Source organism: Tenrec ecaudatus, chromosome 12, assembly GCF_050624435.1.
Source record: "Tenrec ecaudatus isolate mTenEca1 chromosome 12, mTenEca1.hap1, whole genome shotgun sequence".
Taxonomy (NCBI): domain Eukaryota; kingdom Metazoa; phylum Chordata; class Mammalia; order Afrosoricida; family Tenrecidae; genus Tenrec; species Tenrec ecaudatus.
Window position 1 is genome coordinate 115,625,472 of NC_134541.1, and position 26,783 is coordinate 115,652,254.

General features: G+C 49.1%; 1 protein-coding gene across 4 annotated transcripts in view; it reads left to right on the forward strand.

The window, feature by feature from the left end:
* The window catches only part of IQCK (IQ motif containing K), a 133,785-nt gene extending 107,198 nt beyond the window's left edge, over nt 1-26,587 (forward strand). Inside the window, exon 9 of one of the 4 annotated variants that reach the window (XM_075564582.1) lies at nt 21,807-23,549. In XM_075564582.1, coding sequence (XP_075420697.1) covers nt 21,807-22,045 — 239 coding nt within the window. In that variant the 3' untranslated portion in view covers nt 22,046-23,549. Of the gene's footprint in view, nt 1-21,324; nt 21,478-21,806; nt 23,561-25,707 lie in introns of those variants that run through there. The other 3 variants (XM_075564583.1, XM_075564585.1, XM_075564584.1) reach the window with 3 other exon arrangements.
* Nucleotides 26,588-26,783: the final 196 nt, after the last annotated feature.

Sequence of the window (26,783 nt, forward strand, 5' to 3'; positions counted from 1 at the left end):
GATGCCTGATACCTGGTCCATTCTAACCATGGTATATTCATTCACCTCATATGCATGTGAAGATTGGACATTGAATAAGGAAGACCACAGGAGAACTGATGCATTTGAATTGCAATGCTGGCAAAGAATATTGAAATACCCTGGACTGCTAAAAGGACAAACTGAGCTGTCTTGGAAGACGTACAACCAGAGTGCTTCTTAGAGGCAAGAACGGCACGGTTTCGTCTATGCACTTTGGGCCTGTTGTCAGGAGAGACCAGTCCCCGGTGAAGGACATCATGCTTGGAGAGTCGAGAGTGGCAGTGAACAAGAGGAAGGACCTTAAGGACATGGGCTGACACAGTGGCAGCAACACTGGGCCCTGGCTCGGGAATGTTGTGCGGGTGTTTTTTTCTGTTGTGCATAGGGTCGCTATGGGTTGGGACTGACTTAATGCCACCTAACAACAAGATGTCATTTGGAGATCCGAGAGAGGCAGGGAGAGGAACCCTAGGAATCGTTATCATAACATCAGCTAACATTGGTCATATATGGTGCCCGTGCCTTCTTTTCAAATGGTTTTATGACTTCTTGACGAAAGCAATGGGTTGTTGACTTTGTGCCTGTTTACCTATTTACCCTGCCTCCTTTCCAAAGTGATTGGAAGTAGCTTACAGAAACCCATGCCATTAAAAGAAATGTGGTCGTTTGGTTAATGACCGATTCAGTCACAGTTCCTTCTCCCTTTAGCTGCAAAAGAAAGTAAAATTTGATGAGAGGAAAGCGACTGACCCCATGCCTTGCATTCTCAAGACTTGTTAGAGATTTCCTCAAGGCAAGGAGGGCAATGGGATCTGTTATAAAATTCTCTGTGTCCCAAGGCAGGCTGGTTGTTCAGGAAATACTGTAGGGTCCTCTCCTCCCTAATGAACAATAGCCCCGAAAACGCTCCCCTTCCAATAAATAGAAATGCCTCTTTGAGCTTCTTAGAAGCCACAACTGTAAAGGAAAGAGAATCCGGACAGGGTTTACTGTGTGTGTCTTCAAGATTCCAGCAAGCTGCTTGGAAACACACTTATTTCTGGAGCTGAGTGCTTTTCCCTCCCAAAGAGGAAACCATGTCACACCTTCCTCTTCCTCGTGTGTAATGATGAGGTTGTTGTTTTTTGTTTGTTTGTTTGTTTTTTTAGCAACATTTGCTTCTCAAGTGCAAGATGAAAGCCTGGGGTGGGCATGGGGGATGGGAAATGAATAAATTACGCGATATCAGCAGATTTGGTTGAGCATCCTAGGTTTGGACTGGAATGACCAAGCCCAATGAATAATCCTACCACTATTAGGATCTACCTTCTGATTTCAAGGATGTCCTCACAAGAAGCACCCTGTCTTGGCTGCACCACCTGCCGTTCCCTGGGGATGTCTCTAGAATGTCGTGTTGCGGGCAATGCCGCCTGGAGCAGCGGAGGACGCCCGGGGCTGCGGAGTCCCTGTCATTTACTGGATGTACATGAGATGGGCCGGGCACTGGGCCAAGCACCTCCCGATTCCAGGTTGCCCTCCTACCCACTCTCCTGGCTAGATGGCGTTCTCTCCGTGGCCCAGGGGAAGAAGCTGGAATTGAGACGCTGCAGGGCCTACGCAAAGGAACACAACTACCGGGCAGAGTGCAGGGACTTGGATCTACATTAGCCTGATGCCAACGAGGCTGGGGCATCTCCTGCCCACTCGTCCAGCTACCTTAATCTGCATGCCTAGTCGGGCATGTTGGTCCAGTGCCAAGCTTCCTGGTAGGGATCCAGGGCCACCCCTGGCCGTGCCTCACGCCCTGCACAGTAACACAGTCATGACTCCTAGACTGCTGGCACTGGGGGTGACAACCGACAAAGCAGAGCTAAGGGCTTAAGGGCAAGCGTGTGCTCTCCTTCCCTCCAAAACCACACCCATTTGCCACGGAGGAGCAAAGACGCGCCTGCTGGCAAAGTGGGGAGGGAGGGGCTGGGAGGGAGGTCCCAGCAGTAGCTGTGCCCCTCCGTTTCTAAAAAACAGAACGCTCACCTTGTACCTATCGTGGATGATCTGGAACGTGAAATCACCCCAAGACAAAGGTCACAATCTTCAGCGACTCATTTTGTCGACCCAGTAACTGTTGCATGTGCCCACCTGCTTCTCCATCCACATATTCCTAGAAACCCAGAAGTCTGCTGCTGTTTACTTGACCCTAACTCCTGCGCGACACAGCAGAACTCCATAGGGCTTTCCGGGCCATAATCCAATTATGGAGTCAGATCACCACGCCTTGGGGCTGTGGTGCACTGAGTGGGTCCTAACTGCCAACCTCTGACTTAATAGTCAGGGGCAACCCATTGGTACCCTGTACCGATATAGATGCACTCAGCTCCTGAGTGAAAGGTTGGTGGTTAAAACCCACCAGTCACTCCATGGGAGAAAGATGTAGCTGTCTGCTTCCAGAAAGACTACAGCCATGAAAACACTGCGAGAAAGTTCTACTTCTCTGGCCTGTGGGGTCACTATGAGCAGAGTACACTCAACAGCAGTGGTCTGGTTGCTACTATTATTCATTATTGACATTAAATTTCTTGACAGTTATTAGTATTAGACGGCGCTCAATACATGGGCACGCCTACTACTTTATGAAGAAGGTTGGCTTCAGACCCTGGCATAGGCCCTGCCTCTATCCATCCGTGTAGTTAGGGGTAAGTTGCTCAGCCTCTCTAGACCCAAAGCCCTTCTCTGAAATATGGGGACAACTACAGGTCCCTGTTTCAGAAAAGGACTTAGATGAGGGCCTAGCTGTGCCTGACCAAGCCGTGGTGTCTTCATTTGCTTCCTATGCTTATGAAAGTTGGACATTGAATACAGAAGACAGAAGAACCAATGCACTTGAGTTATGGTGCTGGCAAAGATTATTGAAAGTTCCATGGACTTCCCGAAGGACAAACAAATCTGTCTTGGGAGAAGTACAGGCAGAGTGGTCCTTTAAGGCAAGGATAGCAAGCTCACATACTTTGGACATGTTACCTGAAGAGACAGGTCCTGGAGAAGGACATCATGTTTGATAAGGAGGCAGGACAGTGACAGAGAGGAAGACCTTCGATAAGATGGGTCGGCGCAGTGGCTGCATCACTAGCTCAGCGTAGGAACCATTGTGAGGATGGCACAGGAGCGGGCAGTGTTTCGTTCTGCTGTTCATAGGGTCACTGTGAGCCAGAATGGCCTTGACAGCTCCTAACAGCAATGACCCTGTTTAGTACCCATGCCCCTCGTACACAATCCAGGGCCAGTACCCAGGGGCAGGTTTAGAAACCTTCCACCCAAAGAAACACAACGTATATCCCACCTGCTGCTGTGGTCCTCACACTTGCCACCGACTGCTATCTTCTGGAAGACGTTTACAAGGCTGTATCAGCGAGAGGCCAGAGGACTCCCGTCCTGTGTCTATCCTTGGCAGAGGATGTATTGGAACCGCATCAGCAAAGCCCTCGTCTTATGGGTTAGCTGCAAAGTCCCAGGAGCCATTTTGAGATTCCAAGTCTTTGTTTGCAAGGCTTTCCTCACCAATGAGAGGGCAGAGCCTCTCCATACTCCCCGACTCTACAGCCAGCCAGCTGTGTGGACCAGTTACACAAGCTTCCAGACCCTGTCTTCCCCGCTGAAGATGGATGGGCTGGTTCAGGAAACCTCTAACACAACAAACCAGAAAACCAGGCTTATGCTTTCCATGAAGGTTCTGTCCCCAGGGAAGGCCCCCTGGTCTGGTGAATCCAAGCCTCAAGAACAAAGCGACTGCCATTGCCACAGTGGTGGGTGTGCGGCTTGGGTTTTGAGAGTGCTCATACGACAGAAGCCAAATATTTAGGAGCATCTTGAGGTGGGAAGAACAAGGAGATTCCCTTGAAGGAGATGGTTATGACGTTTGGCCATGATCGCGATCTTTGATCCCTGCTTCTCCATGCCAGTGTCCGTTGACTGTCCATTTCTCATGAGTGTGTTATGAAATTTGATTGGTTTGAGGAGATGTCCACTTTTTAATCCAGTATCAAAAGGAGCCCCAGGTGCTTGACTGCAGCTGGGAAGACATTCTCTTCTGGGTTTTCCTTGCTCCCTTCTCAATCGGGCAACTCAATTCAAGCCAAGACGAGTGATAGTAATAACTAACAACTGATAACAATTAAGCCAGGAGGACAGCCATCAAGCAACCCTGTCCTGGGAAAACTGGGACTCCTCGTCACACCACCTTCGGACACCCTGTCATGGCAATCACATCGTTGATGCGGGCTCCCTGCCTGAGCACACAGACATTGTGGTGTCTTTCCAAGGAAACTGCTCTGCTCTGTGGCTGCAGCCCAGGTGGAGGTCATGCTGCAGCTCCTTGGACTAGCCTGAAGGGCTGGAAAGCTGGAAACTTCCCAAGCAAACCAATCCCAGAGGTCATCTCTGTGGGTAGCATCGCCTCTTCTGGCTGTCACTTGCTGGGAGGGTGGAAGCCCTATGTTCTGGATGGAGGATCTTTCTGGTCGTCACATCTGGACCTGCCCCAGCCAGCGGTGAGTACTTTGGAATACAAGTTGGCACTGAGAAGAGGGAGGTGAGAGTGCCGCCTTCACCCTTAGCTGTCCTGCTGCGGGTGTCCTCCTATGTCCGCTAATGTGTTGAGTGGCTACCGCATACTGGGAGCCCTGGTGGTGCAATGGTTAAGTACTCCTACATAAACCCAAAGGGTGGCCCACCAAGCAGCTCTGAAAGAGAAAGACCCGGTGGGCGAGCTGCTTCCGTAAAGCTTCCAACCAAGGAAACCGGCCGGGCATTCTAGGGACGGGGAGGCCGAGGGGTGGTCCAGACTCCATGTTCTCCAAAGTGCAACAAGAGTTTAATGGATTGATTCATGCTACAACACGGCTCCATCCTCGATTCTGGAATTGGGCATGGAGAGACCTCGTCTCTCGTCCTTTGGATACGTTTTCAGGAGGGACCAGTCCCTGGAGAAGGACTGTCCAAGTATCGGTGTTCGTGTCTTTGTAAAGTGGCTTTGACTTGGTGATATATTTGACCTAGTCACCTGGTAGTTGATTTAAATAAGATCATTGATAGAATTGTCAGTGAACTATGAATACTTTCAAGTGTTTTAGTCTTTGGAGTCACCCAGTGTTTGGATGTGTTTCGTGTGCTTATTGGATTTCTCATCTTGCCAGAATGTAAGTTGTCAACGATTGTGCGATTGTTTTGTTCACTGTAGAGGTCCAAGAACTATTACTCTTGGTTTATCGAGTAGCTGACTCTGTGGTAACACAACTCTCTTTCCACAGCTTCCAGCTTGTTAAGTAACCTCTGCAGAAGGTCAGTTTGAATCAAACAAACAAAAAAAGCCCAAACCAAACCAAACTCCTTGCCATCGAGTTGGTTTGCCCTCATAGCAACCGTGTGTAACCGAGGACACCCTTGGGAGGAGCTAGGGTCTATGTGTTCACAATAAGAAGAGAGGTTTCTCAGTCAGCATTGCACGGCAAAACTGGGCAGATTGACACTAGAGTCTCCCCCACCAACGGCCCCACCTGTGCTGCAATGCTCAGAAGGTATGCATGTGGTTACAGTGCAGGGAATAGCATTCTGGTGCTGGGTTTCATTCCAAGCCCATCAGGACCAGCCCGTGATCTCACTGCTGAGGGCACAGAATGCGTGCTCCTTCGCACCGTCTTCTCTCTGAGCCCCAGCCAACCCTCCTGCCGTGTGGTATTCACGCTCAAGAGCTAAATTTAGGATCTGAGCATCTAAAGTTGCTTGCCACTTTCCAAAGCCAGCTCTCATTAGTCCAGGACGTGGCCGATTCTAAAGCATGGAGCCAGGGAGGCTAGAGGCTAAAAGGGGCAGAACAACACCTTTTAAAGTAAGTTAAGAGCAAAGCAGGTGAGTCCCCTTATGGAAAATAGAGAAACCATCCGGACACCTGGAAAAGGTTAACCCACTGCTGGTTACGGTTTATTGCCTAGGAAAGCCATTGACAAAGTGCTCTGCTTTGCCCCGCCCACCTAGAAATGATGACAGTGGAGGCCCTGTTATGAGTCAGGTACTCAACACCAACATTGAACTCCTGGCTATTTAAGAAGTTTCACATCCTGTGTGTCTTTGAGGGAAGACATTGACTCTCCCTGATCCTTGACCTTTGAATGTAAAATGAAGTTAGTATCCCCTTAAAAGCCAAACTGAGACATTATTTGAACTAAACTTCAGCCAGTAGCCTTCTACATACTCTTCTGGACTGTGTGACCTTAGGCAAGTTACTTAACCTCTCTGAACCTCACTCTTTCCCATCTGTACAATGGAAGTCATGAAAACACTGTCCCTACATCCACACACAATCCTTGGACACAATCCTTGGACTACCCACATGAAACAATGCATACGGGCCCTTGAGCTAGTGCCTTGCCCACAGTAGGTGTTTATTGTAAATAATACCGTTTGAGGACCATGGTAAAGCAATGATTTTTAAAAGCATGGCTGCCAGCAGATGTATTTTATTTTTATTTTTATCATTGGAGGTTGTTAAAAAAACTAAACCAAAAACCGCTCCGTTATTTCAGATCACAACCTTCGATGCCAGGCTCTTCTATTTTGCTTGCGTTTCCCCAGTTTGCATGTCTTGGACTTAAGAAGTCAAGGTAGCTCCAGTAAGTCACCCCGTTGCATGTGCACGTCCTTATCTTCTGAAGAACGCCATTTAGGCGAAACTCTCCTAAATCCCTTTGGAGAAAGAGACCCGGACAGAGGCAGCGTCAAGACACCCTGATGGTGCAGTAGTGAGTGCTCCCAGCTGCTAATCAGAGCATGTGGCCGTCAGCTTCCAGAAAGATTGACAGCCTCGGACAACCTGTCCGGTTGCTCTACTTGGTCCGGGGGGGGGGGGGGGTCCTTGCTTCATGTCAGCTCCACGGTAAGAGGTAGCAGGAAAGATATGGCTTTTCTTGAAGAGATGGTTGGCTTCGTTCCTGACTTTCCCCTTTTGGCTTTGTCTGCCAGTAAGCTAAGGGGTTCATTCAGATGTCGTCTACAGCAACAGAGTGGCTCATAGGTAATATACCTAAATTCACTGTAGGTTCTGTTCAATTTTTAATGAACCTTCTTTGGCTGTAAGTTGTTCCATCCCCCTTTGGGAGGAAATAGGTTATAAATACACCCAGGAAGAAAGCAGGTATTTGTCTTGTTTACAGCACAGGCAGGTTGTGAATCTTGGATGAGATCTCGGTGCATATGGAAGAGCATTCTAAACCAACCAAGGTGCTTGGCCCCGGGGGAACTGTCAGCAGGGTGCTTCCGGCTCCCACCAAAGTGTGAGTTTTCTCAGCTTCCTAGAGCAGCCAGGCCTGCTGGCACTTGCCTTAACAATCTTTAAAAAAAAAACGAACTTTTCCTTAACTGATTTTGAAATTAATACTTGCCATTTGTAGCACCTGCGTAATAAAAATGAGGATGGTTCCAAGTCTCACCACCCAGAAGTGCCTACTATTAAAATGTCGTCACCTTTCTTTATTTTTGAAAGCAACTTTATTGAGATTTCCTTCGCAGAATACACAGTTTGCTCTCTTGAGACTGTACAATTCAGCGACTTTGTGTATTCTGAGAGTTCGGCTGCTTCACCACAGTCCTTTTAGAGCAGTTCTGATGACCCTACTGCACCCTGGACCCTCAGAGTCATCGCCCCCATCTTCACTAGTCCCGCCCACCCAAACCCAAACAGGAACAAAGCCGCTGCCATCCAACTGATTCCAACTCAGAGTGACCCTCTGGGACGGGGTGGAACGGCCCCAGTGAGTTCCTAGACTACCTCTCTATGGGAGTCGACAGCTCCAGCTTTCTCCCGGGGAGCAGCTCTTGGTTTCAAACTGCTGGCTTTTCAGTTAGCACCCCGACTTGTAACCACACACCAGCAGGGCACTAACCAGCTGCCTCTGTAGCTCTGTCTCATCCTCATTTCTGCCTCTGTAGCTCTGTCTAGTCTGCGCCATTCATGTAAGTGGAGCCATGCCATGCGTGGTCAGTATCCATCCGTGTCGTCGCATGAGTGCCTTGCCTTTGAAATGGCTGAATAACATCCCATTGTCTGGATCTACCACATTTTATTTATTCAGGTTTATGAGCTGATGGATATTTGTGGCCTGCTGCTGAATTGTCATGTTGTCTGCTGTGAACACGGAAGCGATGAACGTTTGTGTACAAGTTTTGTTCTGTGGACGTATATTTTTATTTCTCTCGGGGGTGGACTGACCAGAGCAGATGGTAACTTGCTCACAGTTTGAGGAACTCACCGATTGTTTTGGGGAGGGGCGGCACCATTTTCAGTTCCTGCCCAGCAGGGTTCCAGGACTCCGCTTTCTGCACACACTCACCAACTCGTGTTGTTGTCAGTCGTTTGGGCCTAGCCCTCCTCGTGGGTCTGCAGCACTATGACATTGTGGCTTTGATTTCTGCTTTCCGGATGGCTAATGATGGCATCTGGTTGCTGGCCGCAAGCTCAGCAGTTCAAAACCCCAAGTCACCCCCATGAAGAAGCGAAGGCTTGCTGCCCCTGCGAGGATTTGCAGCTCTGGAAACCAGGGCACCGTTAGCCAGGGTTGACTGCCGTTGGCCATCCTTCCATGTGCCTGCTGTTCATTTGTGTATCTTCTGTGGAGAAAGGTCTGCTTTGACCCTTCGCTCTTTTAAAAAGTTGAACACTATGCTTTTTAACTGTTGAGTTGGAAGAGTTCCTTTTGCAATCGAGGTACAAGTCAATCAGATACGTGACTTATAAAACACGTCCCCTTTTGTGAGTTGTCTTTTGCTCTCTTGATAGAATCCTTTGAAAGTATAAAATCCTTTCATTGTAATGAAGCCCAGTTTATGTATATTTTAGTTTTGGTTGCGTGTGCTTTTGGTATTTTTTAAATGAATTTTAAAAAATCATTTTATTGGGGGCTCATACAATTCTTTTAAAAAAAACATTTTATTAGGGGCTCATACAACTCTTATCACAATCCATACATATACATACATCAGTTGTATAAAGCACATATGTGTGCTTTTGGTACTACGTCTAAGAAATTATTGCCTAATCCAAGGTGATGAAGCTCTGCCTTGAAGTTTTCTTTGAATAGTCTTACAGTTTTAGTTCTTAAATTTAGGCTTTGTTTCATCTTACGTGAAATCTCATATATGGTGTGAGGTAGAGACCCAACTTCACTCTTTTGTATTTATTGGTAGACTTCTGCCAGCATCATTGGTTGACCAGACTCTTCTTTCCCCATTAGCTTGCATCAACAAAAAATACTTGTTAATTCAAATAAACATTAGCTCCAAGAGAGCCAAGACACTGTCTGCTCTGCGCACCGTTGCTGACAAAGGAAGGGCAGAAGGAAAGATGGAAGGTGTGTCTTCAGGGCAGTTATTGTGTTTCATTGTCTTTGGTGACCTGTGGCAGTGGCAGGAACATGCATGTCTTAGCTAAGGCGGTCAGGCAAACAGAATTTCAAATCATAGGAATGACTGGTTGTAGTAGGCACTAGTTGGGGGTTGGGCGTGCTTATGGTGAATTTCCATAGGAGATTTTAATGATTTCAATATCTCGATACCCTGGGCAGTAAGTCCCCAGTTTCAGAACCCAGTTTTCAGAGAAGATTAAGTGACTGGGCCAAGACATGCAAGGGCTGAGGCCCAGACGTAAACCTTTGCCTCTCCACTCCCACTGACCCTCCAAGGCTGTGTCCCTCCTCAGGGTGTGTACAGCCAGAGGTGAAGGGGCTCTGGACTCTGTCTTAGAGAGGAGAGTAGGACTGTGTCCACTTGTTGGACTTCTCCAGCCAGGGCCGGCCATGCCGGGTGCTGGGACCACAATGGAGAACAGAGCTGACCTGGCTCTGTTGGCATCTCAGTCTACGGGGAAGTCAGATGCTATTAAAAATCACCACAGAAGTACAATCAACATGGGATTACAATTTGGGGGCTCCATGGAAGTTTGGGGTGCTAGGAAAGACGTTAAGAGCGGGGCTGAGATGTGCAGTATGCTGACAGCTACAGAGATGTGAGTGGCAGGGAGGGGGTTCAGGATGAGGACAGGGCTGGGGCACGGGCCTGAGCTTGGAAGGGGGTTGAGAGAAGGCCCATGTGATGCAAGCAGAGAGAGCCATGGCCCTTGAAGACCTGGTTGAGGTCTTTGGACTCAATCCTGGGGGTTTTAGGTGGAGAATGGCAATCTCAGGCGGGAGGTGAGTTTGGCTTCTGATAGAGGATGAATTCGATGAGCTAGTGGCCGTGGGAATGGACAGAGAGATTCACATAGTCGAGGTGAGTTTAACTTTCTCAAAATGTGCCTCATCAGCGTCAGTGGCTGCCACATCCACGTTTGGCCTCGTGCCACAGGGCACCTGCTGTTAGAGAGAGGAGCTCTGTGATGGAAGGCCCGCCCCCTTCTGAATGCCCATCCACCAGGACTTGTGGTGGCAGGGTTGGGCTGCTAACCCAAGGAGTTTGTCGTCTCGAGAACTGTGTTCCTACCGGCTTCCTTTAGAATCTGATATATTTGATGTATTTTAAAACATTAGTTTGGCGAGGGATCCATCAGCTTCACCAGATGGCTGAGGAGTCCACGACTTAGAAAAGGTTAAGAAAGCTGATCGAAGGGCTTGCCCAATCATGAGACAGCCTGTGTGGAAGGAGCCAGTCGGGGAATGGAGAGCCAAGAGCTAGTGAATCGGAGAAGCAACGGGTGCATCTGCCTCTTCCTTGAGAAGAGCTTGTTAACCATGAAAGGGGTTCTGGGGGTGTAGTGGTTACTTGTTGGGCTGCTAAACCCAAAGCCAGCAGTTTGAAACCACCAGCTGCTCCTCAAGAGGGGGGCGAGGCTTTCTGCTCCTGTGAAGAGCCGCCATCTCGGAAGCCCAGAGGGGCAGCGCTACCCTGCCCTGTAGAGGTGCTGTGAGTGGGACTCGACTAATGGCAGGCAGTTTTGAGAGTCTGTGCTCTTGATGAGATTGGATTCTACGTCCCTGGAAGTTCTCCGCTTGAGGCTGACCTGTTCTAAGTTCCGGCCCAGCCACTGCCCAGTAAGGAGATGAACACCACCAGGAATCACAAAATAACAGGTTGAAATCAGTTCTGAAATTTTTATGAACCTCATAGCTTGTGGAGAAGCTATTTAAAAATGAAGGGAGGATTTATTTCCATTCCTCTTTTAGGCAGCAGTGATGCACAGAGCTTCTGCCAGTCCGAACTGGAGGAGAGCTGTTTATACCCCCAGCTCATTCCAAATGCCCGAGCTATTTCTAAAGGCTCTCTTGGCGGCGGCAGCTGCGTGTGCAGATAAATAACACAGTCACAAGACCTGGCTGATGGCATTTGTCTGGATTCATTCACTGCCTGGGAGCTAAGCTTGTGCATAGAGATGGAAACAAGACAGTCTAGAAACGCAGGTGACAGCAGGGGCTCACCATTCCCGTTGGATGGGGGAAGGGCGTTTCAGAGGTTGAGGGACTTGCTAAGGTCATTCATTTGGGACACAGGTGGGGTTCGAGTTCAGATCCCCCCAACCTTCCAGTTCTTCCAGCTCTTATGCCCGTGGGCATAGTCCTGATGTTGACTTTGCTTCTTTGGCGTCCTTCTCTGGCTGGGCTTCAGTTTCCCCACCTATTATTTAATATCATCCTTTCCAGGATTGGGGTTCCCCCCAGACCCGAGGATCACCATATGATAAGCCTGTGATTGTATCTCAATGTAACCGATCTTGCCACTTCCAGCACCAAATGTTTCCATTAAAAATAACAATAATAATACTGTCTTGCAGGAGGCTTTGCTCAGAGGTTCAGGGCAGGGAGTCACAATGATGACACACCCAAGGAGGCTCCATGCCAACTCTACTTCCCTAAATTCCCTGGCACATCTGGTCCTTCAGGAGGCAGAATAAACCTACCAGACTGCAGGCATGTGCTTCCGGAATGTCCACATTGTTTCTGCTTAGAGGGTAAATCTTCCACGAAATTCTTCCTCCAGTGGAGCATTTGTGAGTCAGTCCTACCGAGCCCCCTCCCTGTATTCTTCCATTCAAATGTTCTATAGTGATCACATATCACATTCATAATGGAAAAATAATCCTTAAAAATCCGTTCAGTAAAATGAAAAATATAAAACCATAGCCATTGCAAGGGTAAGTAAACCACCGGGCTACCAGGTTCCGCCCTTATTCCAGACAGTGTTCGGGCATCTCTGTGGTCAGCGGATGGCTGCAGACCCGTCCTCTCACGCACACATGCGTCTTCTTTCCTTTCTCCATTCAAACCCAAACAAGCCATGCTCACCGAGGCAGTCCTGCCCCCTTGCGATCCCCAAGGGTGGACCAAGTCCAACTGCTCCTTGGGGTGCCCGTGACGGTCAGTGCTCATGGAAGCAGACAGTGTCATTGCTCTCCCACAGAGCAGCTGATGGGTCTGAGCCGACCACCTTGTGTGGCCCAGCACTTCACCCACTCTGCCACCAGACCTCCTCCTCTTGTCAGAGGGCCTTGGAGAAAGGGCCCCACCAAACCAGTGTCTTCCAAGGGGATCTGCTGGGCCAGTTACACATGAGTCAGAGAGCTCTGCTCAGAAGGTTATGCTGATGGTTATTGGCATGGGGGGTGGGTGTGGGGGATAGGGATGAAGGGTAGGGGGGAGTCTTTAGTTCTAAAAGAGTCATTTAAAAAAACCTTTTTATTATGAATTGGATGAAGGTTTACAGGGCACGTAACATTTCCATTCAACAATTGGTACACATTTTGTTTCATGCCATCGATTGCGGTCACCCAAGTAGCATCCCTTATCCTGCTGCTGCCGCCAAGGGTTTATCTTGGTAGATGGTCTCAGAGGACACGGGATGATGGTGGGGCTCTCTGGGAAGAGGTTTAAGAACATGGAAAACTGCATGGCTGAGGTCATTGGCCAGGAAAGCTGCTCCAGAGAGTTTTGGCAATGTACCTGCTCATTATGGCAATGTACCTGCTCCCCTTACAAGAGGAGCAAAGCTGTCTCCTCAGCCTTTTGTTGAGAAACCTTATTCCCCCCCACCACCTTCCCGGCTGAAGTGGCCCCTTCAGATTTTTGTTCCCGAACCTCCAGGAGCATGTCAAAGGGATGCTCGTCCTTTGAGGGTGCCTGCCCTGCTGGTAGAACCGGAAGAGTGCAGACTCTTTGGGGGAGGGCTAGCGAAGGAAACCCCGAGTTCAGAAGTGTGCAGGCGGAGCGGGAGGACGCGTGGAGAGGCACCAGCTTCGCAGTTTGATTGCTTTTGTTTGGTAGCGGTGCCTTTTGACCCACCCTCCTAGATGGCACACTTTCTGGTGCACATTTCTCTGCCTTCTTAATTAGTATTCTCACCGCCGTCGAGTCGATGCCGGCTCCCAGCCAGCCTCTAGGACACAGTAGAACTGCTCCTGTGGGCTTCCAAGCCGGTAATGCTTTACGGGAGGAGAGAGCCCCGTCTTTCTCCCTCAGAGCAGCTGGTGGTTTCGAACTGCTGACCTGGTGGATGGCAGCCCAGCTTGTCACACGACACCACCCGAGCTCCCTGCCTTCCTAGTTAAAAAGTCTGAAGCATGAAGACATGAAAAAAGAGAAGAATTTATAACTTATCCAGGGGACATGGGAGATGGAGGGAGGGTGGGGGTGGAGAGAAAAAATGAGGAGCCGATACCAAGGGCTCAAGTAAAAAGAAAATGTTTTGAAAACCATGATGACAACATACTATGTAGAGGTGTGTGTGACAATGGATCTATGTATGGGTTATGATAAGAGCTGTAAGAGCCCCCAAGAAAATAAAATAAGTGCAAAACAGGATTTTAAACTGGTTTTGAGGATTCCAGGTCAAAATTAGGAGCCCCGATTCTTAGTCTGTGATAACGGCTGCAATTGCTAGGCCCAAGGATTGTAGAAGACACAGGCCTGGGTAGACTCTTGGCTTGCCCATCCACTTAGCTCTAGTTAACTTCTCTGAGCCTCAGTTTCCTCATTAAGCCAAACTCTCACTCACTGTCATGGGATGGATTCCACTTCACAGACCCTATAGGACAGGGGAGGATGACTTCTGTGGGTTCCCTAGACCTTAACTCTGGACAAGAGTAGAAAGCAGAGCACTTGGTGGTGCCAAATGACTGTCCTTGAGGTTAGCAGCCCAAAGCACAACCCATTTCACGGAGTCTCTGAGTCTCAACTTCCTCCTCAGTCAAGTGGAAATGATAGCATTTACCTCCCTGGGGGTCCCTGTGTGTACGGAACCCTGAGCGTCGTGTCCAGGACCTGGTGGGGCTAGTCGTCCTGGTTAGTGATGTGCTTCTGTTGGAAACACAGTTCCCTCTGGGACTGCGCAGGCACCTAAGACTCACCACTGTGAATCGGGATGAAAAGGGAGGGCCTTACACCTTTGTGACTGCTCTTCCTCTGCATTTCCTCATTGTATTTTTATTGAGCTGTAACACATACAGTAGGGGGTGTTGGTCATAAGTCTACATACAGCTCACTAAACTTTGATATATGTACACACCACGAAACCACCATCCAGACCAACCCAACTCCCGCATGCCCTTCCCAGCCAGCCTCCCCCTTCCTCTGGTAAGCTCTAGTCTGATTTTTATCACTGGCTGCGCGTTTGCCTATTCTTGAACTTCACATGAACGGGGAAACACAGTGTGAGCCCTCTTGTGTCTGACTCATTTTGTTCAATAAAATCTATGGGAGATTTCAACCAAATACTTCCAGGGAGCAATAATTTTCTCTTTTAAATTGCTATGTAGTAATCCTTGTAGGAATCGTATCACAATCCATATAGCCAGTCATTTATTTTGATAGACACTTGTGTTATATCCAGCTTTGGGCTATTTTGAAAAAAATGTTTTCTGAAGGTTTTTGTGATTTCTTTTTTGGTGGAACTTAATACTCAGCTTGGTTGTATATTATCCGTGAGTGAAATTGCTGGTTTGGAGGGTATACATATATTTTATTTTAGCAGCTATTACCAAGTCAATGTTTAAAGCGATTGTGCCATTTTACAACCCCACCAGCAGTGCATGTGTATTCCAGCGACTCCTCATCTTCACCAACACTTAGAATGGTGAGCCTTTTCATTTTAGCCATCCTGATGGATGTGCACTCGAGACCTCATTATATCATTATATAGTTTTATTTTCCTCGGCGACGAAGATTTTGCTCATCCTTTATGTGCTTATTGGCCATAGGGATCTGATTCCATTTCTAATTTCAGTTATGTTATATAAAAGAGCTAACCATCCTCGAATAATATTTGAAGAATAAACTCACATGTTGAGAGAGGGTCCACCATGTTCCCCTACGAATTTAACACCAGAAATTTAGGACAATCTCCCAGACCATCTCTACTGGAGTTTTCTGTGCACTCTCAAGATCTCAGCCATATTGATAATCAAGTTTGCAAGGTAATAAATAGCTTTTAGATTCATTGACGTACTATGCATTTTAAAAGACACTAAGTGAACTCTTTAGCTTATATTTCTAGAGTCCACTGAGGGGGGAAGGAAGTCCATGTCTGTGTCCATCACGGTGCCAAGCACTTTAAATACATCCTCCTCTTTCATCTCGATCAGGACTCTCTTAGGTCAATACTACTGTACCTATATAATTCAGATGAGGCTATGGAAGCTTGGAAGTCAGCCAGTTATTAAATATCAGATGCAGGATTTTTTTCTCCAATTCAACTATTTTTATGTCTAAAGTTCGGTGATAATGGTTACATCCTTCAAGTTGCACCACCTTTATCAATACCTCTCTCTGAATGGTTTTGCCATCACGCCACACCAACACAAACAAATTGCCCCTAAGCATCTCAGCGAACCTTTTCCATTACTGTGGTCCATTTGTGGTCCATTAAAAGGACCTCTTTGAGAGACTACATGACTAAGCCAGACATTCTTTTCCAATGAAACTCTTGTTCAGCTTGAAGATGACATCAGGTATAGTTGAGTTTCAGAGACTCCCAGCCTCGGTGGCACCAGATAGTCTGAGATCTTGAGCACACGAAGCTCTCTTCGACATGAATCGATCAGGATTCTTCTATAGAATCTTTGATCAAGTCATTCTGGGCCAGACTCAGGATTCAAGTACTGATTTGATTATATGTACTAAATCTGCTGCAAAAGACATCTTGGAAATATTAAAAATCAAAGATGTCACTTTGAGGACTAAGGTGTGCCTGCCCTAAACCACAGTAGTTTCAATCTCCTCATATTCGAAAGCTGGAGAGTAAGGAAAGCATTGGAGGAATGAATCTGTTTTGGATTATGGTGTTGGTGAAGAATATTGACTCTATCATGGACTGCCAGAGGGATCAAGAAATCAGTGTTAGAAGAAGTAAAGTCAGAATGCTTCTTACAAGGAAGGATGGAAAGACTTCATCTCATGTACTTTGGACATGTGCTCTGGAGAGACCAGTCACTGGAGCAGGACATCATGCTTGGGAAGGTCACAGGTGAGGGACACAGAGGAAGACTTTCAATGAGATAGACTGACACAGTGGCTGCAGCAATGGGCTCTGAACTGGTGCATATTGTTGCTGACTTTATGGATGGCCTGTCAGATTTGACTTTGCTTATCATGTCAGGTTACAACTGACATGAAGATTCTTCATGTCAAAAACTATGATTGTCTCCTCAGAGCACTGGGTTGATGTAAGTGGGCAATATATAAATTAGGTATCCAAAATTGGGGGATAAAGGCATGAAGTGGTTGGCTTACAAACTTTCATAGGGGGGGTGGATATTCACAGGATTATAGCATTAAGGTGTAGGTCTTACTTGCCATTGTGAGGCAAATAATTATGTACAGGTGCCAAGTTGGCAAGGGGTGGATTGATATAAAGTTTATTGTGCCAACCTGGCTGATAAACACATGTGGAGTTAATTGGAGGGCAGAGGGATAAATGGCTCGGTAAGCCTCGCCTTTCTAGTTCCCGGGTCTTTTGATTTGTCATGGTTAGACCAGGATGCAGCTGCCTTAGTGAGCCCCCTGGCAAGGCTTACTTTCTGAAAGACATCCCTGAGGAGAAGCCACATGGACCTACTCTGATGCAGCCCTGGGTGCTGGAGCAGCCATGTGGAGACCCCTGCCAGTGCTGAGATGCTTACATGTTCACTGATTTGGTTTTCCTCCTGCAGTTGGCACCATTGTGTGTGTTTTGTGGGATGGAGGACTTTGTGGATTGGTGTTGGACATATGGGCTAATGTTGGACTTGTGGGCTGGGGCAGCACTGGGTTGGGATGTTTTCTTGATGTGCACTAACCCTTTATATAAAATTCTCTCTTATACATGAGTTTCTGTGGATTTGTTTCTCTAAAGTACCCAGACTAACACCGGCTCAAACATAGCAAAGGTTGTGAGGACTGGGCAGTGCTTTGTCCAGCCGGACATAGGCTCCCTAGGCATCAGAATCCATTTTGTAGAGGGCAGCCACATTTAAGGATGCACTTTCCAGACCCCACCTAGGAATGGATGTCACTTGTTTTTCAGAAAGGCAGGTGAGATGTCAGGCAGGGTGAGTGAGTAAGCGGAAGAACCCAATTTCCACTGAGTTTTGGAAAATGGCCTCAGGGTGCTGTCCTTGTAGTGCCTTTGTCCCCAGTGCTGCTGTATCAGAGACCACGGATGGTGGGATGGTGGTGGTGGTGTTCAGGTACTGTCAAGTCGGCTCTAACTTATAACGACCTTTGTACAACAGAACAAAACATTATTTGGTTCTTGGTGGCTTAGGGGAATAGAAATTGTCTCCTACACAATGTCCAAATCCATGGCTCGGCAGAGGATTCCTTCAGTGAGTCTCTCCTAGGGTCTGCTGTGTGCCAGACATCCTTTTACGTGCTACTTGCCTTCAACTCTGTATCTCTATGACTATCCTGGTCTTTGTATAACTCAGCGATTAGGCTTAGGCTCCATCCTACCGTGGTGTGAGCGCAACTGACTGGGAATTATATTTCATCAGGTTGTGTTTTGGAAGGACATTACATTACATTACAGAAGATCATGTGTTCTCCTCCAGGCCAGCTGCCTGCATCTCATGTAACTCCTCCGTGACAGCAACCGGTTCAGTGCTTTGCCAAACCACTGGGAACCAAAGCCTAACCAAGTTGACCCATCAAATTCACCACCCCATGCTCCGTGGCAGACACAGTTAGCTTTGGTACCGAAGTGATTTCAAGTTTGTTTCATGAAAGTTGGCATGAAATGCCACCACACTGTATTTTTCCCTTTATTTAAAAAAATAATTTTATTAGGGACTCATACAACTCTGATCACAATCCATACATACATCAGTTGTTTAAAGCACATTTGTACATTTATTGTCCTCATCATTCTCAAAACATTTGCTTTCCACTTAAGCCTCTGGCATCAGGTCCTCATTTTTCCCCTCCCTCCCCGCTCCCCCTTCCTTCATGAACCCTTGATAATTTATAAATTTTTATTTTGACATATCTTACACTGTCTGACGTCTCCCTTCACCCACTTTTCTGTTGTCTGTCCCCCAGGGAGGAGGCCACATGTAGATCCTTGTAATCGGTTCCCCTTTTCCAACCCACCTTCCCTCTACCCTCCCATTATCTCCACTCTCACCACTGGTCCTAAAGGGATCATTCGCCCTGGATTTCCTGTGTTTCTGGTTCCTATCTGCACCAGGGTACATCCTCTGGTTTAGCCAGACTTGCAAGGTAGAATTGGGATCATGACAGGGGAGGGGAGGGGAGGGGAGGAACTAGAGAAAAGTATGTTTCATTGTTGTTACTCTGCACCCTGACCTGCCCATTTCCTCCCTGTGACCCTTCCATAGGGGATGTCCAATTGCCTACAGATGGGCTTTGGGTCCCCAATCAGCACTCCCCCCTCATTCACAATGATATGATTTTTTGTTCTGATGATGCCTGATTCCTGATCCCTTCAACACCTCGTGATCACACAGGCTGGTGTGCTTCTTCCATGTGGGCTTTGTTGCTTCTGAGCTAGATGGCCACTTGTTTACCTTCAGCCTTTGAGACCCCAGATGCTATATCTTTTGATAACTGGGCACCCTCAGCTTTCTTCACCACATTTGCTTAAGCACCAATTTGTTCCTTGTGATTGTATTGGGAAGGTGACCACACAATGATATGATTTTTTGTTCTTTGATGCCTGATAACTGATCCCTTCTGCACATGATCACACAGACTGGTGTGCTTCTTCCATGTGGACTTTGTTGTTTCTGAGCTAGATGGCTTGTTTACCATATTTTTCCCTTTAACATTCCTCCCTGTTCCTTTAGACTTTGCAAAACATCCATTTTTAAGGGCTTCCTATTTAATCACCCTATAAGTGTTGGATGTTTGTTTCCTAATTGTTCATGCAGTAAATAGTGCCATCGTGACGCGACTACCTCCATCCGCACACACCATTGTTGGATTTTTTTAATCTCACTGAATTTACACAGATAAGCATGTACCAACTCCAGCCCCTGTCCACGCACAGTTTAGTGACACTGCATTAATCCGGTAGGGCAGCCAGCTGGGCCTCCTCTCTCATTAACATCAGCGCTCTGCCCGATCGCCTGCCTGCTGCCCCTGTGACCTCATAGAGGGCTCTTCTGTGAGCACCCACCCAAGACAGCCCTCTAGTGTGAGTGTAACTAAACTCTAGTTTGACTTTAGGAAGCCCCCAGGCACCTCATTTGGGTGGCTTTTTAAAGATGACCTCCGGGCAGCGTTGTTGTGTCTTTGGTTACAGAAATGGTTGTCTCCCTGAGGCGAGGTGGCTCTGAGACTGCTCAAGAGGTTCAGTATGAACGTCAGCCCATGGTGTCTCTGTGCCTCAGTTTCCTCACCTGTGCAACCAGGGAAAATAACAGGGCTCAGTCAATATCCTAGAAGTGTTCTTTGAAAAAGAAAAATGACCCGAGGTTCTAGAAATTGGTTGCAAAAAGGGTCATTCAAGCAGCATTTGGGCTACTGGCGCATGCGCCGGAGAACGCCATGGTTAGTCTGCTGTGGCACAGATGTCTGCCCGGAGCCCTAGGAGGCAGCGCCATCCGCCCAGGGGTTGCCATGCCTCACAACAGTCACGGGTCCTGCTGCACGCGGCAAAGCCGAGTGTGAGCCAGTCTCCGGGGTCGGGTTTTCTGGGCACCCAGCACACTGCAGGCCCTGGCTGTGCACCGACGACCATTTACTGAAGCAGCTGCTCTCCGCGGCGCCTTGATCGCTTCACCCTCGGTTTCTTTCTCTACCTGATGAGCTTCTTAAGGGCAAAGAGGGGGTTGTGAAGACGAGTAATTAGCTGGTGTTTACTGAGTGATTAACTAGGTCCTAAGGAGTCCCAGTGGTGCTGTGGGTTAAGCACTGGGCTGCTAACCACAAGGTCGGCAGTTCAAACCCACTAGCCACTCCTTGGAAGAACGAGGAGGCTGTCTGCTCCGGTCAAGAATTACAGTCTCAGAATTGACTCGAGGGTAGTGGGTTGGGTTTGGGGTTTTGTTTTATTTTTGGGTTATCTAAGTCACAGGGTGGCACAAATGATGATGACACTCCTCCGTGCCTCTCCCCAAAGATGGAGATTCAAGTCCCCCCAGGACACCTCGGAAGAAAGACCTGGAGATCCACTTAAATACAAACAACCCCCCAAACAAACCAAAAAGGCACTATGTTGACACTCAGGAAGCTGCTACATACAAGTCAGAATTGATTCCACAGCAATGGGGAGAAAAACCAAAATGGAGACTGGGCTCACCTCTGTGCTCAGCACCAGCCGCCCCTGACTGGTCTGGCTGGAGCCGGTGTAGCTGTCAGGGAGCAGGGACTGAGTGAGGGCTGAATGATGCACTCCCCCCACCCTGCTCGAGTCCAAGGATCACAGCGGTACAGGGTGGGGATGGGGAGCATGGGAGGATGGGGTGAGGAAGACTGACTGATTTCCAGGCCCAGAAGGTCCAGGGCAGTGCCCAAGAATCTGTATTTTGAGCCAGTGCCCTGTCACCCCTGCATGAGGAGTTCAGCTCCTCGCTGACTGGGATCAAGGATGGGGGTCCCACCCGGAGCCGATGGAGGCAGGTCTTATCAGGCAGCCTGGCTCTTCTGGTCACCGTGGCGCATTGAGGCTGAAGGGTTGGCACCTCTCTCAGGTTTCCACTCACCTGGCCTTCCGGAACTGGCCAAGGACCAGCCTGCTCAGGGGCCAAGGATGGTGCAGGGGCACTGTGAGGCATCTGTCAGTGTTCAAGGGGATGTTCCAAATGAAATCTGCCTTCCTCTCACCTGCTGTCTCACCTGTCTGTGCATGGCTCTGTTCCAGAGACCAGGAGGTCAACCCACCAGCTCTACCAGGAGACCTTTTGTTGCTTAATTTGCAGCGAAGTCATCGTGGTGCCAAGGTCTCTGGCTGGAAAGATCTAAAAGACACCACACTACAGGGCACAGTGGCCGCAGCCAGGGGCTCAGGCACGGGAACAATTGCGCAGGGGCGCAGGGTAGAGCGGGTTTCCTTCTGCTGGGCACGAGGCTGCTGTGGGTCGGAGCTGACTTGATGGCACCTAACAGCAACAGAAGCGGGGACAGGGGCCCCCGTGTCTCCCCCCATCGCGAGCAGGCTTGTTCTGCTCATTCGAGACATTCTCTGCTGAGCTAGACATGGGTCACCTCACTCAAATCCCACCCTCCCTTGGCCCCAACTGTTTCCTGGTTGACCTTGTTGAGTAATAAACTGCTGTAGCAGTCCTTGTTTCTCCCTCGTTTTCACCAAATCTCTACTTTCCCAACCACGATTCCCTTCTCCAGGGCTGAGCCCTCCTGATCGCAAGTCCAAAGTGAACGAGAGGAGGTCTCGCCATTGTCCATTCTACGGAGCATCCTTGGATGTCCTTCTCCAAAACATACCTGTTCATTCTCTGGCACCCCACGCTGTCTGCAGTACTCCTCATGTCACGACGGACCTTTCTGGCCGGGGACAAAGAGAAGGGCCAGAGCGAGTGGAGGAACATTGTCGAACACTATTCAGATGGTTTTGTTTATTTTAAAAGCCAGATCTCCTAGACTGACAGACTAGATGGACCCCTGAGCCTATCCACTTTAAGATGCCCTTTGAACTTGGAGCTCAAGCTATTGACCTTTCAGCTTAATAATAGCCTGGCTTATATAATAGGCAGGATCACCCCTGAGTAAACAGTGCAATGTATGGGGATGGGCCCGCATGGTCAACATTTACCCCAAAGCAGAGATGAGAAGGCAAGGGTAGTTATTGAGGGAAACTCGACCAGTGGGGACAGAACAACCAGAATGCTGACACCCTGTGAAACTGTAACCAAGATGAATTTGTCTAAACCCTGTTCAATCAAAGCCTAATTTACTGTGTAAACTTTTACCCCAAACACAACACATTATCCTTAAAAAATGGCCACCTGGCTGGTGGGAGAGGGGCCTTGTTACACTATAGCCAGCCGACTGCACCTCCAGTGTTGGCGAGGTGGGCCCCGGGGGCTTTCTCGGTGATGCTCTTTCTAGAAGCTCATCACCAGGCACAGCTGGGTGGGTCCACACTGTCAACCAAACCAAAGGCAGTGGCACCCAGTCACTCTGACTCAGGGCTCCCAAGGCTGAAAATCATCATGGGAGCAGACAGCCTCGTCTTTCTCTTGATGAGTAGCTGATGGGTTTGAACCACAAACCTGTGGGTAGCAGTCCAACCTTTGGTCCTTCTCCCACACAAACAGCCAGTGCTAGCCAGGGGCTTGCCTCCCAACCACCTTTGGAGCTTTTAAGTTATGCCCGCTCAAATGGAACGAGAGCCATGAGAACACATGGGTTTGGCAGGGTTTTCCACACACGTGTTTGTGTGAACTGTACATATATCCATGACTGTAGCTGAGCCATTGTGAGGACGGCACAGGACCGGACAGTGCTTCCTTCGGGTGGACGCAGGATCCCTACGAGCAGGAAGGCCCCTAACAACAACATAGTTGAGCACAGAGGGGACCATGGTAGGACAACTTCTTAGCCATCACCAAACGCCTGCAAGGAATGAGTTGCTGGGCCTGGAGGCTCAGGACCACGTCTTGGAGGACAGCAGTCAGCAGGCAGAACAGTCCACAAAGACAGTGGCTGCATTTTAATTTGGGGAGCAGCCAGCGAGGTCTGGAAGACTTAGGAGCGGCCATCTCAGGTGCCCTGTGTCTGTGAGCTGCGGGTCTCTCTCCCCTGTTCAGAGCAAAGGCGAGATGCAAGCAACTATTTGCCAGCAGGACCCACAGGCCCCCTGGGCATCGGGCTCCCGTGGGTGACCCCTGGGAAAAGGGTCACAATGGCTCGTTCTGGAGTGTGGGAGAAAGACGGGGAGCAACACTCGTGGTTGGATAGAGACTGGAGGAACTCCTGAGATTATGGCCTGTAGTCATCTTTTAGGCCTGGAACTGACCGAATGCCCCACAGTTCAACATATGCCAAGATGGGCTGTGACAGCGGGGAGAAACACTCTGGAGAAGCACCAGCCACCCTGGTCACCAGGGCAGCCTCTGCTGGGATGGGGGTGGTGGTGGGGACAGCACAGAGGCAGCCTGGGACAGGAGAGAAGGACCAGGGAGGAAGGGTGGGGGGGGGGGCGCGACACACTGTGGGGATTGCAACCAGCATCAGGAGTTGGTGTGTAGATGCATGTGGATCGTTAAATGGAAAACCCATTTGCTCTGTAAAGCACGCACGCACGCACACGCGCACGCAAACACACACAATCAATAAAAAGAACCACAACCACCGAGACATTGGACAGTGCAAGACATGAAAAATAATAACTTGTAAATTATCAAGGGTTCATGAGGGATGGAGGGAGGGGAAAAAATGAGGAGCTGATACCAAGGGCTCACGTAGAAAGAAAATGCTTTGAAAACAACGATGGCAACATATGTACAAATGTGTTTGATACAATGGGTGTGTCGATGGATTGTGCAAAGAGATGTACGAGCCCCCAGTAAAGTGATTTAAAAAAGAGGACCCCGCTCCCCCCAAAAAATAGGTCCAATGTTCCCAAAACACCTAGTGCACACCCTTAATGGGGTGCTGGGGCCGGTGCCATAGAAACACACACATCTGTACCCATTTGTGTCTTGTGGTCACGCCGGCAGCTTGACACCTGCTCTGGTAACGGGTAAATGACACACATCCGGGCCTCCCTTCAGCCTGGGCTGTGGGACATTTAGCAGGGCGTCCGCATCCCCAGTCTTTGGGATGCTGGCAGCTGCCTGCAGAGCTTGTACGTGAAGTGGCACCTGGGAGGGCTGGGACCCTGGGGGGCTGCTGTCTCCAGTGTGTGACAGAGTGCAGTCTCACTAATTCACCACTACTTGTTTTATGGAAAACATTGGCATGGCCCTTTTCTTACATGGGCTCCAGTTGTCGCAGATTTGTTATCTAAGGGACAATTTTCACCAAAAACAACAAAAAGTCCTATGACCAACAGGCTCCAAGTGTTAAAGATACTGAGACATGGAGAACAGAGGTGACTCCAGGGGCCTCCTTCCTCCACTTCCCTGGCTGTACCCGGGGCATTTATTTACAGTGGGGTGACCTCCAGGTGCAGCTGGCCTGACTTCATCCATGGAAGGCGAGGGCGGCAGACATTGCAAGGATTCCCATGGAAGGTCAAGGCCTGGAAGAGGGGTTCCCCCAATGAGGGGGACCCACAGTTTGAAGTCTGCTGGGCTCACAGCTGACCACAGTCCGTCCATACAGTGAAACCTGTGAAAGCCGGAATGTGGGTATGGTGGAAACCCGCCAGAGAAGGGAAGCGCGAACGTTGTCCACTCAAACAAATGTTGGCAGCGGTGAGCCTGCACCCTGCCCAGCACGGACACTGCAGAGCGAGCCGTCCTGTCCAGTGCGGCTCTCACGGGTCTCACTGGGACTGCACTGTGCACGGTGCTGCGGATGTTGACCTCCCCGGCGCCTTGTCCGGCTGGTGCCACTGGTCACTGGGGGTCAGGTCACAGGCCTGACTGAAGCCACCGTTGTTGCTGCCGCTGCCGCCTGGCAACAGCCCCACACAGCCTGTGGACCACGCTCTCTGCACACAGCTGGGCCCGAGGCCTATGCAGAACCAATTTCCAGGCATTGAATTCTGGAGCCAAGCAAACTAGAAGCATGAGGGTCTGTTAGACTACATCTCGACCCACTCCCCATGGAGCTGGGGTTGTCAGATCTACTGGGTAGGCTCTTTTCATCTGTGTGAGATTTCTCTCTCTCATAAACCAGGCTGTGTTTGGCCAACTTTTCAGTTGGCAGACTCAGGAAATCACCTGGATCAAGTTCTTGTCTAGCCCTTGACAGATGACCCCAGCGATAGACCGAGTGATCTAATTGGGGGGTGGCAGGGTGAGCAGTGACAGACTGGACTGAGTCCAGAGCCTGGAGTCTGTCCTGACCTTTGAGTAACATTTCCGCCCATCACTCCCTTCAAGCTCCAAAGCACACTTGGGCTCTTTGCCTGGGCAGAGTTCAGAAAAGCCGTGAACACGACTTGAAGCGTGTTCTCTTCTGGTGGATCCACAGGGCCGGGGCCACAGTCCGTGCTCGGTAGGCCTTGGCACAACTGGCCTCCTGGGCCACCCAGAAGGCTCTCGTTCCCAAGGCTGTCTAGATAGGTGCTGGATCCTCCCAGCAGCTCTGACTCTCTGCTCTCATCTCTTTGCAGTGAAAAGCAAAATGGAGGAGGATGAGGCAGATGCAGGCAATAGTCCACCGTCCTAAGGACCACTGGGGTCTCTTCTGGCCTGCACTCCACGACCCCCCTCTCCCCCCCCCCCCCCGCTCGTAAAATGTGCTTCCTTCACACCGGTACCCAGTCTTTAAGAAACAGGACTCTTCTGCCCCCGACCCCAGTGCAAACACGCTTTAGGACAGCTGTCAAAGGCCCCCAACCCAACCATGTCATCCAGCTATTTCGTGCTAGAGGAACCTTCTACACCAGCCATGCTGACCTGACCAATGAACTCCAGTTCCCAGAGACCTAGAAAATGCTCTGGTTACCAGGCTCCCAGCTGCTTTACCAATTAAACCCAACTCTCTCAACTGGGTTTTCAGGTTACCTGTTGACTACAACTTTCCTCAAACAACAAGAGACATCTTTGTGATCATTTCCAAAGGGGACTGCTCTTAATGCAAACCCCACAAGGAGGGACATTTCAACACTGACCACATGAGAGAGAGGACGGGCCTCAGCCTAGGGGACCTGTCTGCTTACCGCCCTCTGCTTCTGCGGTTTGCTGCTCATCAAGTCTCGCTTCCACGCCGGACTCGGCCCCCGGGCAGACTCCGCAGCCTCACACTTGTTAGGGGGTTTGCCAGGCTAGCACACATCTATGATAATAGTAAAGCCTTTATTTGGGTGTTAAGAACAGCATTTTGAAAATAAAACCTATCTGCTCATGCTTTACCGTTCAAATTTGTAACATCTATGTGTATATATGGTCATTTATGATACATTGTCTGGAAATTTCTTGAATACTTAAAAAAAAGTATGCGACAGTCAGCCAGGGGAGATGAAACACTATAAAACACACATTAATATCTTTAATAAACATATATTAGCTATCAAAAATGAGCCTGGGCTCTTCATCAGTGGATAAAAAGCACCTGCCGAGAACTGTAAGCTGGCATCATCAGTGGATTATAAAAGCCACAATGCTCCCTTTCAGCTCTCTCGACTTTGGGCCCTGAGACATTCAACTCAGCTTGGCCAACCGAGAAGCTGCTGAGTGAAGACCTGGC